This window comes from Gouania willdenowi, chromosome 3, assembly GCF_900634775.1.
Source record: "Gouania willdenowi chromosome 3, fGouWil2.1, whole genome shotgun sequence".
Lineage (NCBI taxonomy): Eukaryota > Metazoa > Chordata > Actinopteri > Blenniiformes > Gobiesocidae > Gouania > Gouania willdenowi.
In genome coordinates, this window is record NC_041046.1 from 20,820,532 (window position 1) to 20,838,206 (window position 17,675).

General features: G+C 37.8%; 1 protein-coding gene across 2 annotated transcripts in view; it reads right to left on the reverse strand.

Annotated features, from left to right (window-relative positions):
• mdga1 (MAM domain containing glycosylphosphatidylinositol anchor 1) overlaps positions 1-17,675 on the reverse strand; it is a 250,869-nt gene that overhangs the window by 170,398 nt on the left and 62,796 nt on the right. For both annotated transcript variants that reach the window (XM_028441483.1, XM_028441477.1), the window contains exon 4: positions 4,483-4,622. In XM_028441483.1, the coding sequence (XP_028297284.1) occupies positions 4,483-4,622 (140 nt within the window). The remainder of the gene's footprint in view (positions 1-4,482; positions 4,623-17,675) is intronic.

Consider the following 17,675-nt stretch of genomic DNA (forward strand, 5'->3'; position numbering starts at 1 on the left):
ACAACAAAGTTGCCAAAGCACTTGAACAATCTTGCATTGCTGCCAAAAACAAAATGCTAATGAAAACGTCTCAGGGAGATTAGAAAAAACATGTCTTAACTCGTATTAAAGCAGCATATGGCAGGGTCAAGAAATAAGACTCCATAGTGACACAATGACCCTTTGGGTAACTGCAGTCATCAGCCAAGCATGTGCGGGCGCACGTGTGAACTCTTATCATTGTGACATGGTTATTTAAATTCGCTCTTCATGTGACTGTTTACTGCAAAACCTCCATGCCTGCCTCCACGGAACCAAACAGTATAGTTAGGTCCACTGCGCTTTAATTTCTGGCAGAATAGACACCTCTCCAAGCCAACGAGAACGCGCAACAACGTCATTTGACGTCAGGTCTGCAGGACTACGCGGGAAATTTAGGCCTCGAATTGCAGTACAAAATCCATCACATAGTCGGATCAAAAAATAGGGATATAAGAGTGTGGGCTCATTCTTTTCGGTTGTGGACGCTTCATCACCCATTAGCATTAAAATAATTAAAGCTGCAGTAGGTAAGGTTTATTTTTTTTTGCTTTAACTTAGTCAAACATCCATAATCATCTTATTATATTGTATTCTTTATTGTAATCAAAGGGTTCTGAGTGGACAGTGAATCTCTGCTCCTGGCTGTAAATAAGCTTTAGAAATACAGGAGCGTGACGCTAGACTTCAGTCAATCAGAGATATTTGGACCAACATGATAAGCCATGAACTGTTTTAAGCATTATTATTGGCTACTCAAGCTGCTTGTCAAAAGTCTATGCCGATCTGAGGGTGAAAGTCCCATGGCATGTCTTCCAGCAGAAGTCTCTAATGCGGGGATATACGCGTGAGGAGGAACAGAGTCCGCGCAGTCGGTGTGTAAAAATTATCTAAGGTGGAAAGAACAGACCCAATTCATCTGCAGTGTGGACGGAGTGTGTCTGCTATGATCAGCTGGGCTTGGCTGCAGCTCGGCTGCTTGTGTTTGAGGAGCGGATGTGAGCGGCTCTTACTCTCCTCACAGCAGTGAGTGATACGTGCTTTCATGTCTCTAAAACATCAGAAAAGTCCCTACATTTGTTACTAGTCTCTATGGAGAAAACAGTCGCAAAAAGTTCCACTGAGTGCGCGTGCACGCAAGAGTTTTGTTCAGGAGGGGAGGGGGGAGCATGGAGCGCCTCACATTCTACCTATCGCAGCTTTAAAATGAATGTATATTTTTTCACAAATCCTGCCCTATGCTAATTTAAGAGGAGTTTGTATTTCTTCTGAATTACAATAAAGCATTACCAGAATGAGACACATAGAAAAACAGATTTTGTATATAACAATTATGATTAAAACTAAAATGTTTTACACCAATCAAAGAAAAATTATACCACAAAGATTGATTAATTTACCAAATACATATCATTATGAAGATGAAACAACTAAAAGCCAGCTATGTGGGCTTGCAGAGCACAGACTGCATTGAAAGCTGTAAGGATGGATGAAGGAGAAGCTGGGGTGACAAGGATCAGGTTATCAATACATGCAGAGGAGTGCAGTAGAAACTCTGTAAGCCCAATGGGACCCATTGCAGAATGCTGCAGTGTGCTTTTATTGCAAAATGTACTGGGACAGAGGTCAGCACTCGCTGATACTTTCACAGTTAAGGACTTGAATTCTTAAGTATAATCTAAGGTTGCTACTGTTTATTTTCCATCTCTTGGTGGCCTTGCAAATGCAACAAAAGCATATTTGTTGCATTTGCAGTGTATAGTGTCGATTATATTTTTATTTTTATCTTCGGAAAAAATTTAAAAGATAAAAGTAAAAAATAAATAATTTATCCTTTATCCTGATCCTCTATCTATCCTTTATTTATCCATTATCCTTTATACCCATCATTAGTATTATTACTGTTGCTGGCTTGTTTTTTTTGTTTTGTTTTTTGTTCTGCGCACCAGCTACCGAGTCAAATTCCCTGTGCTGTTTTTTTTCAAATTGTACTTGGCAAAATAAACTTTTCTGATTCTGTAATTCACAAATCACAGTGAATTTAAATGAGACTCATTTAAATCTCAGCAACAAAAAGCAAAGTGAGATTATTTCCTAAAACAAGATTGATACATACAACAAGCATCATTAAAATGAACTGCATGTAGAGAAGACGTGCATGAGAACTGGAGATACTGGAGATATTTAATACATTTCAAAGGAGAAGGATGTATTTGCGGTTCTGGTTATGGAATAATGGGGCATTAGTTCACCACATAAATCCATTTTGCTTAAAACACGTCAGACAAGACAAAATTGCACACATAACTCTGTTTGTTTGTTTGTTTGTTTCAAATGGCTAACTGTAAAAATGCATTAAGTAATAAAGTTAAGTATTTGTGAATGCACAAAGAGGCACCCACACCATTAGCAGTCATTAAAAGAGCAAAATATGGGCACTAATATGACAGCTCAAAACTGATGCAAAGCAGTAAAGGGCTTGCATAATTCATTTTTGGTCAGACTTTCCACTTACAACATTAAATCAGGAGCATGCTGAAGAGTTGTGGTAAAGCATATTCTGGTTGTTTTGTGTTTGACCTCTGTAAGCCTGTTACTAATACGAGCTACAAAGAGCAGTCAAGCACAGACATATTCTTTTTGCAATGGGTATAGATTTAAGTTGGTGGCTTTTCTGTTGCATGCATCCTATGGTGTACAATCAGCCCTCCCATTGGATTAAGATTTAGGACAAATGATGCAATATGCTGAAAAATCCCATATAAATACCTCACCGTACGTACCGCTGAATGACTGTATATCATTAAAAAATTGACGAGATTAATTCCATTACACAAAATAACTTTCTGGAGGTAATGTTATTGCACTATCTATTCAAAATGTCTACGCTTTAGTTTTTGTGAGCACTGCAGATGTATCTTTTCTCACCAGCAGATCTAGATGCCTGAAGTTGTGCTTCTTGTCTCTGTCTGACTTTGTTTCCCAGTATGTGAACATTCACTACTGACATCTACACACAGGCACACAAACACATGCTCTAACGTTGCCTTCTTGCTTACGGCAAATAGACGGCAAAATCTGGTTTGCATATATACACTGTATACAGTATATATATTTTCTAAATTCTGAAAATAGGACCTAAAGTGATCATCATTCAAAATACACTCCCACCTCCGACTCACAGAAACAAGTAATCGCTGAAGCCATTTATACATCTTCGAATTGCTCCAGGGGATAAACTTGTGTAGTACTTTGTTATTCAGAGAACGGCTTGTATACCGAAAATTGTTCCAGTGCTGGTAAAAGTGAACGTTTTTATAAAAAGCTGTCATGGTTTTTTGTAATACAGAGGCTGTAAATATGATTTACATCTCTTTCTGTCTCTATCACTTTTTCTCCTTTTGTGTGCGTGTGTGTGCGTGCATGTGTCTATTGAGGCGTGTACAGAGTGTGGAGGGAAAATAGAGAAAGAGACAAAATGCAATGATAAAAAGACAGCCTGGGTTAATATGGGGCAACAGGTCGGGTCAATGGTTCAGGGGTGTGAACTGCAATCGCAGCATTAAACAAATGATTATTTAGCATCTGCAGAATGATACACACACACACACACACACACACTTGTGCACACATAAACACGAATGGAGAAAAAGATGCTATTTTATTCATGCTGACGTGATGCCAGTGGACATGCACCCCTGAGGAACACAGCTTTTCTCACCTCATGCACTCCCACACAAACACATACATTGCAACTCCAATAACAGCATGCACACACAGGCCCCCCCTACAGTCACCTCAGTTCATTTTACATCTTCCTCTCTGCTCACACATCCACACATGGATGACCGCGTAGAGGCTCTGGACCAAAATATTTAGCCGAGTTCAGCACAGGTCTCCAGCAGATGTGTTCAGTTATGTGTGGTCGTGTGTTTTTGTTCGCTGGTTTGTAGCAAGACGGGTGTTTCTAGTGAGCATAATGTGTGGATTAAAATGTCTCTAAACACTAAAATTCAAATTTAAGGCAGAAAAATTGGGAAAAATTAATTAATGAATTTTAAAGAAATGATTTAATGATAAAAAAAAAATCACCTGGACTTTAATTTGACAAAATTTGGTTTATTTAGTTTTAATTAAATTTTTTTCTGGTGAGTCATTGTTCTAATTCTAAGTTCGAACACACTCCCCTTATATATGTGACTATGTAGTGGTATGAATGTGTCTTAACAGTTTATAGATGGATCAAATGTGTATAACTGGTTGACATAAACTACAAAATGATGAATGCAGGCAGAGCTCTAAAAAGGAGCTGATTCATTTTATGTCACTGTATGATGATGAGAAGCATGCTGCAGTGGTTGTTAGAAGACTAATATAAACAGCAAAGTCAAAATGTGCTCGACCAATACCGTCACAGCTCACTGGATGAAAGGCGTCGTGTGTCAGTGGGAATGTTCTTCCTACCTGTGGTCGTGGGTGTCCTTTAACAATACACTGAAGCACCAACGTGTCTCCCTCTTTGATGGTATAGATTCTCTCACTGATGTTGTCATCCTTAACGTTGCATGCTGCACCTGAGTGCACGATCTGAGCATTGGCCGGAGCTGTGAATGGATGCAAACACAGACGAAGACAAAGGGAGAAAAAAAAAAGAAGAAAAACATGTTAACATCACAGTAGTTGAATTCGATAATTTACCTGTGGGAGAACGTGTAACACTTGTGTCAGTATTAACAATGTGATATAATCATGCATGGTTATATCACATTACTCTGGCACCTACATAAACAATTGCCTTTTAAAAGCTGTTATACATGAAACTGATGTGTTGGCATTAAAGGCTGTGACGGCAGATTGCTAAACAATACCTTTGCTCTTTAGTGCACTCACTGTGCAACAACAATCTCACGTACACACACCATGTCAAAGTGTTAACATCACAAAAATAGAACGTAAAAAACACCTGCAGGTGTTGAGGAATAAATGTACAGTATGTCCAGATGCAGCAACAAACAAGGCAGTCGACTTAGTTTAATTTGGCATTAATCCAACGCTTTGACAGAGGTGTAAAGAGTACTGATATATCCTACTTTGTAGAAGTACTGTTACTTGATTAAAATTGTACTCAAGTACAAGTAAGTCATACATAAAACACTCAAGTACAAGTAAAAAGTGGCTCAATTAAATAGTACTAAAAGTAATAGTTATTACTTTCACCCCCCGCGTTTATTTTTGGTAATTGCTACGGTTTCCTTGCATACAGTAAACATAAATGGTAAATTGACTTGATTTTATATAGCGCTTTATCACCACACTGAAGCAGTCTCAAAGCGCTTTACATATCAGCTCATTCACCCAATCACTCTCACATTCACACACCAGTGGGACAGGACTGCCATGCAAGGTGCTAGTCGACCACTGGGAGCAACTTAGGGTTCAGTGTCTTGCCCAAGGACACTTCGACACATTGTCAGGTACTGGGATCGAACCCCCAACTTCTCGATCAGAAGACGACCCACTACCACCTGAGCCACGGTCGCCATCTCGTGTATAAACTTAAAAATGATTTGAACTTCATTTATTTTCCACAAAGGCATCTGTATAAAATAAATGGTTTGTCAAAATGTACAATTCTTTTGAAAATAAAATAGCACCAATGAATTCAAATCAAAATAAAAAAAAAAATGATCAGGCTTCAAGTATAGCTACATTTATGAACTCTAAAAGTGAGAAAATACCCAGCATTTAATGCTGTTTTGGCGTTGTGCATTGTGTTTAATCTGATCGGTCGGCTATGATGTGATGCATTTGATTGTTGTCTGGTCATTTCATTTTTTATAGTTTCACAATGTCCATTGATTATTTCAAACTAAAAAATAATAAATGAATAATAGAACAAAATAAATCAAAAAGTACAATTACCCAAAAAAGCAACTCAATTACAGTAACATGAGTACTTGTAATCCATTACTTTCACCTCTACACTTTGATAACAATCAGAATACAGATGTGTTAAACACAGGTTCTTTAAAAGGAGAACTCCAGTCAAAAGCTTTTATAGTTCAGCATATACTCTGTGTGTGTGTGTGCGTGTCTGCGTCCTTTCCCGGACCCTCTTAGCTAATCATTTCTTAGTTGCACAATCATTTCCTTTAATATGAACAAGAATATGCACGTTCAATACTCTTCAGTTGGTGCCAAACCATTGTTCACATTTTAACCACACGAAGCCAGGCTTCCTATCCCATCAACACAGAATGACTATTTTCTCCAACATATCCCCCCTCTAGGGACCCATTAAGGTACTAATCTCTGACCTAACAAAATATAACATAACCCCAAAAATAAGCTGTTTTTTTTTTTTTTTTTTTTATATAACAAACCTCGTCAATCCTGTACATCAGAGTTCAGGTGCATGTAAAGAGTGAAAAACCTGTTTTCTGCCTTCTGTTATTCATTCTTCAAAATTCTTAAGCCAACTCTAATAACTGAACAGGGAAACACTCTTATGGCCCCTCCCCACTGGCAACCATCCTTTATCCTAAAATGATATGCGCTGACCATCAGCAAGTATTAATGACAACGTAATCCACATGAACACTGATATATGTAAGATGGGATAACTGTAACTGTTAACGATAATATGTGACTATCTGATATGAACAACAAATGTGTGAATGGGTTTGGTCCAGAATACATCAGTGACATGTTAGTCAGGTATGAACCTAGCAGGTCTCTCAGATCTATGGACACAGGTCAGATAGTGGAGCCCAGAGCTCACAGTAAACATGGTGATGCTGCTTTTAGTTGTTATGCTGCAAAGAAGTGGAACAAACTGCCAGCAGAGCTGAAGTCAGCATCTAATGTGAACATTTTTAAATCAAAGTTAAAGGCACTTTTTTCTCTACTGCGTATGATTGAGAGAGAGATTTTTGGTCATGTTGTTGATGTCATGTGTTTGTTGATGATTTTACTGATGATTTTAATTGATTTTACTGGTGATTTGAATTGTTCATATAGATTTTAAACAATTGAATGTTTTATCATGTAAAGCACATCGAGTTGCCTTGTGTATGAAATGCGCTATACAAATAAATTTGCCTTGCCTTGCCTAACAGAATGCCTAAATGTAGGACTAATGTCGTATGTTAGTATTGCCTTACTCTGCTGAACTCAGTGGGAAAAGCAATATGCAACACCATTGTCCACACACAGCGCTGTATACGGGGGACAATCAGCAACCGATTACCTCCTGATACTACTTCTCTCTCTGCCCAGAGGAGCAACATTATTTTAGCACCTCCTATTAGTTATTAAGTTTAATAATGAAAACAACACTCGCATGAGGAATTAGTCTTAATATACAACAAATTACAAATTGTTTAGATTATAGCCTTAATTAATGAACAGCATTAAAAAGCATTGCTGTACATTAGGTTGGTAATCAGCTGTACAGGCCTAGGAAACAATAAAGGCCACCGAAGTGCAGATTTATCAATTTAAAGTAATACACAGCCCATCACATGACCGCACTTTAGATCATTGTTTCTCAAATCGCAATGGGACCACAGGGGGCACGTGAGAGAGAATTTTACAAATGAAAGCATTAAAAATAGGGGTTTTATAAGGTTTATTTTTAGTTGAAAATCAAAATACTAATTATTACCAGCAACTCACAAAACGACAACAAAAATACACAAAATAGGAAAATAACATACTGAATAATAAAAAGAACAGGGAAACATTAAAATACAAAAAAATGACACCAAAAACACACGTTCTAAGCGAGAAAAACAGTATTACCATCAACACACAAAATATACAAAACAACCAAATGACACCAAAAACACACACACAGAGAAAATGATTTAAATAATACCAACAACACACAACAATGACAACAAAAACTCAAAATAGGAAAAAAAATATACTGAATAATAAAAATTTAAAAAAAACATGGATGACAAAAACACACAAAATGATGATAGAAATATTCTTGATTAGAATGTTCTAATTGTAATCAGACAAAGGGGGTACTTTGATTCAGAAATAAGAGGAAGGAGGTACTTGAGCCATAAAAGTGTGAGAACCACTGCTTTAGATGATAAGGTCTAAAGCTGAATAATAAAACGTTGTTGCTATTTGTGTCAGAAATGTCTAGTAGTAAGTAATAGTAGTGAGTAGTGCATGGCACACTGTGTCTCTGAATACAGAAAAAAAGAAACTGATAGCTTTTTAAATGGAAATGTATGTATGTACAGAAATAAACATGACGGAGAATCAAATTTAATATTCAATATCCTCAGGTGGGAAAATGGTTTAAAGTGCTACTGCTCAACTGGTTGCAACTTGTGAATTCAATGTCTTACTGAAGGACACTTCAACACAAGGACAACTAACACTTGGGACGATACACTGAGGTTGTGATACGAAACACGTCATTGGTTCCATAAGATCGATGTGATGCAAAAAAGTAAAAGTAAAAAAAAAGAAAAAAAGGTATTTTTTCTATTTAATATTATTAATTTTGGTAAAACACAATTTTTTATATGAGCTTTTAAAGTTTTAAAGTGAAGATAAAACATGTAATAAATAATAAAATAAACAAGACTTCCTTTTACTTTTTGTGCAAAACATTGGGTGTCACTGCCAGACTTACAATTCATGCCAATCTGAAACTAAAACAACACAACTAATATATGGTCATCATCATCATGACATCCTTAAAAATAATCCCCTAATCTACTCTACACCATAGACTGCTTATGACCTTTGTTGACCTGTGGGGGAAGCAACATGTATCTGCTGCATCTAGTCTAATAGAAGAAGAACAACAAAGTCTGCGTGTCATAATCTTGTCAGAACCGCAAAGAAATACATTTGGGGATTTCTGTGGATAAACAGTAGATTGAAACAAAGACGGAGCAAAGCTGTGATTTTGGAAAGGAAAACCAAGAGATAGTTTGAATCACACATTGCACTGACTCAGCAATAATCCACAGTTAGAAGACTTTAGAGTCCTAGTGGCATGGAAATAATAAGTACATTTGCATTTTAATGTTCATTTGTAGCTCATTTTAACAATGTTTGTACTAGATGTGAAAATTTTAAATAAACCCAACATTTTCAAACCCTGTGCTGCTGTCAGCCTCTGAAATTAGCTTCAGCATTACCCGTAGTTGAGACGTAGTGGGGAAGACTCCACTTCAGCAGCCTTTACCAGCTGCCTGTTTCTGGTACACAATTACTTCACATTCTGAACTCTGATTGGGCCATACGTGGTATTAACTCATTCACTGCCAACCCCATATTGCCAGATGTTTTAGATGATTTTCACAGATTTTTTAAGACCCACAGAATATTTTGTACTATGACAATCTGAAATCTGAAGATTTTGAAAGGTTGGACTCTTTAGTTTCATCAGAAAAAAAAAATAATTTTGTTTCTAGCTTGTTTCATTTATTCGTGACTTTTTTTTTTTTGCTTTAGTGACACCTCAACATTGGTTGATAAAACTACAAAAACAACACTGAGACTGGGCTTTTAATGGCAAAATTATTATTTTGCTATCTATGTCAGAGTTGAATGGATTTCTTACTGTATTTTGGTCTCTCCCCCTACATTCTCCACACACGCAACTTCCTCCTTCTCCCGGACATGCCGAGTCTCACCGCTTGCCCCATTTTTTGATCGTTTTCCCTCACCGCCGCAACACTCTCCATAGTCCACTTACAGTAGGTTCCACACATGCTCTGGTCGAGTGCGAGCTGCTGTGAGCTTCAGCGTCAACTCTCGTAGCGCCATTTTCTGTCTTGCAAACTCCTTGAGCTCTGCCCATCATGGGTCATCTCTCATTCAAAGGTGTGCTGCTGCCACCTACATGGCACCAGTTGGTCCCTACTACATGATACAAGTTAGATATTCACAGGAGAGCTTCGTCACACTGTCTCCTAGCAACCCCAGCCGAAAAAAACAATTAACGTCTTAAGACATCTTTGCCAGTCAACGTTACTAAACCAAAAGATGTCTTTGGCAGTCAATGAGTTAACGTATAAGTCTGATTCTCTTGAGTTCGAAAATGTGCATCTTGTGGCTGTAAACGCCTGCTAAAAATGGAACCGGGTCCCTGACTCCCAACCAGGAGTCAGATGAATGAAAGCCATGGCTTCATTTATTTCTCTGATTCTGTCAAGGAATTAGTCATGGAATGCGAGAAAGCATCCTACCATCCATCCATCATCTTCTCCCCCACTTGCTCCTTTTTTCATGCTCGTGGGCAGGGGTCAGCAACCTGCGGCTCTGGAGCCTCATGTGGCTCTTTGACTCTTTTGCAATGGCTCCCTGTAGCTTTAAAAAAAATACTAAAATAATGAATTTTTATTTCTTACAAAGGGTATTGATGATTAATGGCATTCATTTCAAATAAAATGATGATCAAACAATTGGTTAACCTAAAAATAAATCACATTGTGCAATAACTCTGACACCGTCTTACTTCAACTCATGCAACCTCTACAGACCATCAATTTTCCTTACACCTGTGGTTAACCTTGGGTTTTAAATCCCAGGTAGGATATCTAAACCGACAAAAAGACTATTCTGGAAGAAAATAGAAACTGTATTTGTGTGGGGAAAGATCTATTTAATTGCCAACATGCGGCTTGATATGCATGCTTGATGTGTTGCAAGAAATTAGCAATTAGCATGTGACATCACATGATCATGTGTATCAAATTCAAGTTATTTTTTGTAGCCCTTCAAATCCATTAACTCATAAAATTATTTGATACTATTTCAACTGTATAGAACTTTATTAAGTGTATTGTCTTCATTGAGAAGATATTTTTTTCGGCTCGGAAGGATTTTATTCCAGACGAGATTAGGCAAAATGGCTCCTTTGAGAATAAAGGTTGCAGACCCCTGGTCGTGGGTGTCTGCTGGTGCCCATCTCCAGCTCTCATTGGGTGTTAGATGGGGGGGCCACTCTAGACAGGGCACCAGTCCATCTCAGGGCAACACACACACATACAACCACTGACACTCACATTACCTCCTATGGACAAATCACAGTCTAATCACACATTTTGGCTCATGGGAAGAAGCCGGAGTACCACCCATGTTCACCCATGTTTATGCGCTCAAATTGTTTTTCCATGCCACCAAGACACTGTGAAAATCAAAGGGTCCTGAAATGACAGCCGCAGGAATAATGAATGATGGATGCATGATTTGAGCTCTCTGTGCTGGCAACAACAGTGAGTCTGCAAAGACTAAGAGCTGACCAATGTGGAGAGCAGGCTTGCGTGCGAGTAGCCTCAGATGGCTTCACCTCCCGTATGATAAGGAGAGACAGGAGAGAGAAGAGGAAAGGAAGAGGCAGAGGGGGAGAAGCAGCGGGTGAGGAGGAAAAGGCCAGGAAAGAGCGTGAAACCCCAGAGAAAGGCGTGGGGGGACAGGACAGCACAATGTTGTGATTAGCATCGATTCATGGAGAGAACAAATCTTCAGTGTGCTTTACAACTGTTATCGTAGAACCGACAGGAACAAAGTGGGCGGCTTGTTCACCTTAAACTTCAGCGCCATCAGACATAACAGCAGCTGGCACAATCTGGAGCCAGAAATCAAGTTAAAAGAAAGACTCTGAAGCTGTCTCTTCATGTTTTCTGATGTGTAGAAAGCAGGGTGCACTAACAGCTTTAGGTATCTGGACACAGCTAGTGCGTCTGTCTCCAACCATGGGTATGTTTTGGAAGAGATTACTGCCCATCTGAGTTTTACTTTTCATTTATTTTTTTTAAAGAGGCAATACAATTTAAACGTTAAATATGGAAACATAAAATGTTAGAGACTATCCTCATATAATTGCTAGTGAAAGACGAAGTTAAATTGTAAAAACAAGTGTTTGTTTTCCTCTGTAAGGAATTGTCTTTAAGGACTACTTTATGGAATTACACTGTCAGTTACAGTTTTAATACTCCGGTGAAAGATATAGTATACAGATTATTAGGACAGAGTTAAGTTTTCAAATAAAAATGTATCATACAGTTTGTATTATTATATATTTTTTTCGACAACAGACAAGTCATACAGATGTGGGTCATTCCTTTGCCTAAAGTGTACTGTCATCGAAATACATAATTTTAAATGTGTTTAAAAAATGACCAATAAACAAAATGTGTGCATATTTATTTAAAATGCATTTAAAGTACTTACTTTAAAAAATATATATTTTATACCTTAATACACAATTAATGGAAAGCAGCCATGTTTGGCCAGATTTAATCTAAAGTCGTTAAATCCGGTGCAGTATTTACATTGGTTCCAATATGATTTCTCTGATTTTATTTTTTTATATATGTTTCTGTAATGCCTTTCTCAATATTTTCTCATATATATATATTTTCATTCATTCTTTCTACGGACAACACTATGATGCGTGTTGGAGCTACGTTGGAGGTTTATGAAGCTGTGGACTTAGCGAGGGACAAGTAACAGAGGACATTGAAGCAATTTAAGGGGGGAAATTCAACAGGAAAAATGTGCATCACAAAGATAAATGCAATGGCTCAACGTCGCTACAGGTGTTTAAAGTGCGCAACTGCGTCTGTTTTTTTTTTTTTTTTTTCCACTCAGGAACTATTAAAGAAAGTTACTCGACTAAACCTCTAGTATAACATTTGATCTTTTGATAGAGCTTACAATTAAAATTCACTACAGGTACCGTTTAAAAGCCAACCATAAACAGTTGCAGAAAGGCAGGAGCTTCTTTTTCTTTTATTCTCTACCATTTTCTAACATTCAGTGAGTTTAATTTTCAGGGAGCTCATTCATTCCGTAATAGGCAAACTGTAACCTCTCGACTCAACCTAATCTCACCAATCAATCAAAGCAGCTGTAATTGACGACAGAAGTCTAAAGAACGCATGAGCTACGCCGAGCTTGGATCGAAAGGTGTGCTGCATGATATAAGGAGCACTATGATAAATGATGAATAATTGTCTCCTTTACAGCTTATTGGCGTGTCGGCATTGGTTTGCTTCTCTGGAGAGGGAGGGAGGTCGGACAGAGCGGCTCCTCTGTCTGCTCTCGCCTCCGGCAGCTTGGCTGCTTCAACTGTCTGATCGACTAAGAAAAGGGAGGCAGTGAGAGAGCAGTAGGGAAGAAAGCAAGGAGAGAATTTGAAGACTACAGGCAGTCCAGAGAAAATGCACAAAATTAAATAAATAAAAAAATAAGAGCAGAGGCTAATAAGCCTGGATGGGTGTGCATACAGAGAAATGCAGAGGCACTGAAGAAAGAATAAAAGACTAAGAGGAAGAATACAAATGGAAAGTGACAAAAGAGATATTGCATGGACGCTGAAAATAAATAATTAATACCATCTAAATTAAATACTTCAAAATAATAACTGAAAATATATTATTGAGTAAATGCACTGAGTGGAAAAAGTAAGGCAGTCATTAAAACAGAATGTAAAAAAGAAAAAAAAAAGACTTCCAGAGAAAGGCAGCCAAGCTTTTATAAAAAAAAACCAATAATTCATGCAATCACAGCTGGAGGAATAAACTTAAATGTTTAAAAAAAATTTAAATAGGCTCCTTTTTCAATGTGAAGCCTAAAATTGAAGTAACTGAAATAATAATGAGGCGAGTCACAACTAAATCCTTTATGATATATATATAAAATAATGTATGTTGTTTACAGCTTTTAAAAAAAGAGCTGCTTACCTAATATGGTCATGGAACAATATTTTTTCATAAATTATATCGAACACACAGCTATGTGATGACATTTGTTCTGCTTAGCAACAGAAAAGCTCAGGTTGATGATCATTGTAATTAAATGATAGTGTTCTATCATTTCCCATTTTCACCATAAAAGTTAAACGTATTAAATGCAAATCTTGGATCAGTTTGAATGATCATTGTTCAGAAAAGTGTTGTCTGAACAGGTAGTTTAGATTCAATTGCTATTTGCTGTTGCATTGCTCTCGCATTGCCAACTTGTTACACAAATGAGCAACATTTGTATTTAACAGTTCAGGTCCTTATTTTTGTTCCAATTGTGTAATTTAGATAGCAGTGAACTAAATAAATAGAGTAAAATCTTGAAAACTGTTGCACATTTTAATTCAGTCTAATTTTATGGCAGGTTTGTATATGTTAATGCATTTCTAGGAGATTGTTTAAGCCTGAAAAATACAGGAAATGGTATTGTACTAGGGCTGCACAATCAATCAAATTTTAATTGTGATCACGACTTGGTAGCCACGATTATATCAACCTGATCGTCTGTATTATTTACACTTAAAATCCGGACTCTACACTCTGTAATAGTGTATTTATTCAGTTAGCCTTTGGTACAATTGAAATTCTTGGGTTAATTTTAAAGCTTCATTTTGCACTGTAAACTGTATATGTTTTTTTTAAAAGTAGTGTAATAAAAAAACGGATTTTTTTTCCCTAATATGGTAAATAAGTGATTATAATCGTGATTACAACATTAATAAAAAATAATCATGATTATCGTTTTTGGCCATAATCATGCAGCCCTATATTGTACCATACCAAAGTAAATAAAAGCCCATTCAATGTAAAACACAGGAGCTACAAGGAAAAAACTGTCAAGGGCCACAGCATAAATAAATAGAAAGATAAATAAATGAAACAAAATTGTGAATAAGGCATTATCATCAATACAGGAAATGTCTAGTGTGCTGCTCAGAGGTGCATCCGTCCAGATAGTGCACAAAGTGATCATCACTTATCAATCAGGGATGTTTTGACAACAATCTATACAGCGCTGATCATTGATCAAAACTCTTGAAGGAGAAGCTGATTGAGAGCATTGCAGATGCCTCTTTTGAAATGTCTCTGCCAGGTTTAATGCACATTAGTTATAAGTGAAATATAACTATCGGCAAATGCCCTGACTGATTAATTGATTTCTCACCTCCCTGCCATGTTTGTTTTGTTGCGAGGACAGGGCATTTCTCACTAAAACTAATGATGAGACCAGAGAAACAGTGTCAAACCTCAGTGACAGCTTGACAGAGTGCTGAGCAGCATGTGTGAGTGTGGTTGAACGAGTGAATGAACGTGTGTGTGTGCACCGGTTTAATGTGAGCGTGCACGTGCACATGCCGGGGGTAGTGTCTGTCTCTGTGGATGTTAAACTGTAACGTACCAGAGGAATCCCTCAGAAGGTCGTGAAATGTGTCGGACACGACGCCATGCAGAGCATGATTGATATGCGTACTTACTTAATGGTGCCGCTCATGCATGCAGATAAGCACATCTCAATTCCCTCCATTCACCAGAGACCGCTTAGATGCTTTAGCCCTTCCCCTGCCATCACACGCAGAGAGGGAAAGAAAAAAAGGAACTAAAGGAGGATCGTGAGATAAGAGTGGTGCAGTGCGAGTCCCGGCGAGAAAAGTCAAAGAATTTATTGATTAGCCGCAAAAGATGGGAGTGTTAGTTTGACCAGGGAAGGCTACAAACACACACACACACAAACAAGTCGGGGTGACTCACATTGCGCCAGCATTTTATCACAAATTCCTCTATGCAGACGGACTAGAGGAAGATCAAATGGTTGATGTCGTGACCCCATCTTTTTCATTTTGGATCGATGGGAGCTCCTGATATCAAAAAACCGTCTGGGACATTGATTTAGCTTTTGACCCGCCCATTAAATGGCTGTTATAAATGAAAGGCCCAACCTTCAGAAACCGCTTTGACTCTTTCAGTCAGCTGTAAATCAATGGCTCCTAGTTTACACGCTCACATCAAAACACAAATGAATATATTGTCTCTAAAATGCTCTGAAAACTAACACACAGAGCTTATGTTTATAAAAACGGAGTCATTACTATGAGTAGAGTAAGGATACACAATTTAGGATTTTTGGCAAACTCATTTGGCATCTATATCATCAATATCTATCTTTCTATACCCCCTCCCTCCCCTCCGCCCATGCACACACACAAACACCTAATTGCAACGATCAAGCACTTTCTGTAGTGGAATTAATAGAAGTAATTGTTCTACATACTCTCCATCATGTTGGCCCACTGGAAAATGCAGACAAAACGAAGCTGAAAAAGACTGCAACTTACATTAGATAAAATGTCATATTTATTCATGAAAATTGTTTGAAAAAGATCCAAGCATTTCTGTGTCATAGCTATGAGGAAAAAAATCAAGTCATTGGGAAATCGGTAAATGCAGTGAATAATTCTACTTTTAAGCGCCTCTTTCCTCTGTGGCGTTAAGCACTCATGCAGTCTGCTCGCCACACACAAGATGGCGACGCTTTGTCACACCTCTACCCAGGTGTTAAGTCATCTACGTACAGAAGCCTATTATTTTATCGGTTATTATATTGGTAGAATGGATGATATCCAATACATGTAATTTCAAATCCAATACTGACAAATGATTTTTTGCCACTTACATGATTGGCAACTATTGCATTTCAAGATATGAATTGAAAATATCCCCCGTGGGCATTTGTTCGTTGTTTAAATCACAATTTTTAAGCTATGGTACACGTTCTACATTAAAAAGGCTGATGGCACAACATTGAACTACCACCTACTGACATTAAGGAGTTTTTAATTACCCTGTGATTTATTGCAACTGGCACTGATTATAGCAAAAATGATTGCAGTCGTAAGAAAATATATTTTAACAAGAGCACTGACATCGTGTAAATCTCCTGCACCAAATCTCCTCTTTGCCAGATATTGACAGTTATCTGGATCAATGATCCTGATCATGGTACCATGATCATTCACACTTTAAAGGTTTGGACGAAATTTCTATCCCCATTATTAACAATAGAGTAGGTCCAAATGTAAGACCACCTCCATTAAAAAAAGAAAAAACATGATCAAATGCACAATCCATATGAAACTTGGTAGAATAATTGAGGAACCAACCCAACATCACTGAGTCCAAATCCATAAAAATCGAGCATCACAAACCGAGATATGAATTTTGAAATTTCACCAATGATGAGAGATAAATCTGCTAACATAAAAACAAATATAGTGCAAATATAACCACCTTGGTAGACTTCATAAGTGATTGAAAAATAGCTCTAGACTTTCTGACCAAACACTGTCTGCTACAGTGTTTGGTCACTTAACCTGGCTGACGTTAGACCTAGCTCCCTATATTGTGCGCGCAGCCCACACGGCGCACTTAGAAGCAGAGATGTGTAAATTATTCAGGGTGTGGTCAGAAGGTCAGTTCTCGAAGGAGAGAGGTGGTTTCCTATGCATGCGCTCAGGATTACGTCCACCTCATCCAGCTGATCAAACTCCCTCATTATTCAGGGCCATAGTTCAATGAGATAAACGTGTCTGAGAGGAGAGTGGGAGGCTCTGCCCCCCTTGGCGCCATGTGAATTCTGTTCATGCAGGTGGACACTAGCATTGTGCCTGCAATCCGCACTGGACTCTACCTGCGTTATAAATGGAGAAAATCTGTTTTCTAATCCCTTGTCGTAGAGCATGGTGCTGTGCTGTCCTAAAACTGAATTGAGCTGCTGTTGATTTTAAATGATGATCTTATAGATTTTAAGCTGTTGAATGGTTTCTGCTGCACTTTTTGAACATGTAAAGCACATTGAGTTGCCTTGTGTATGAA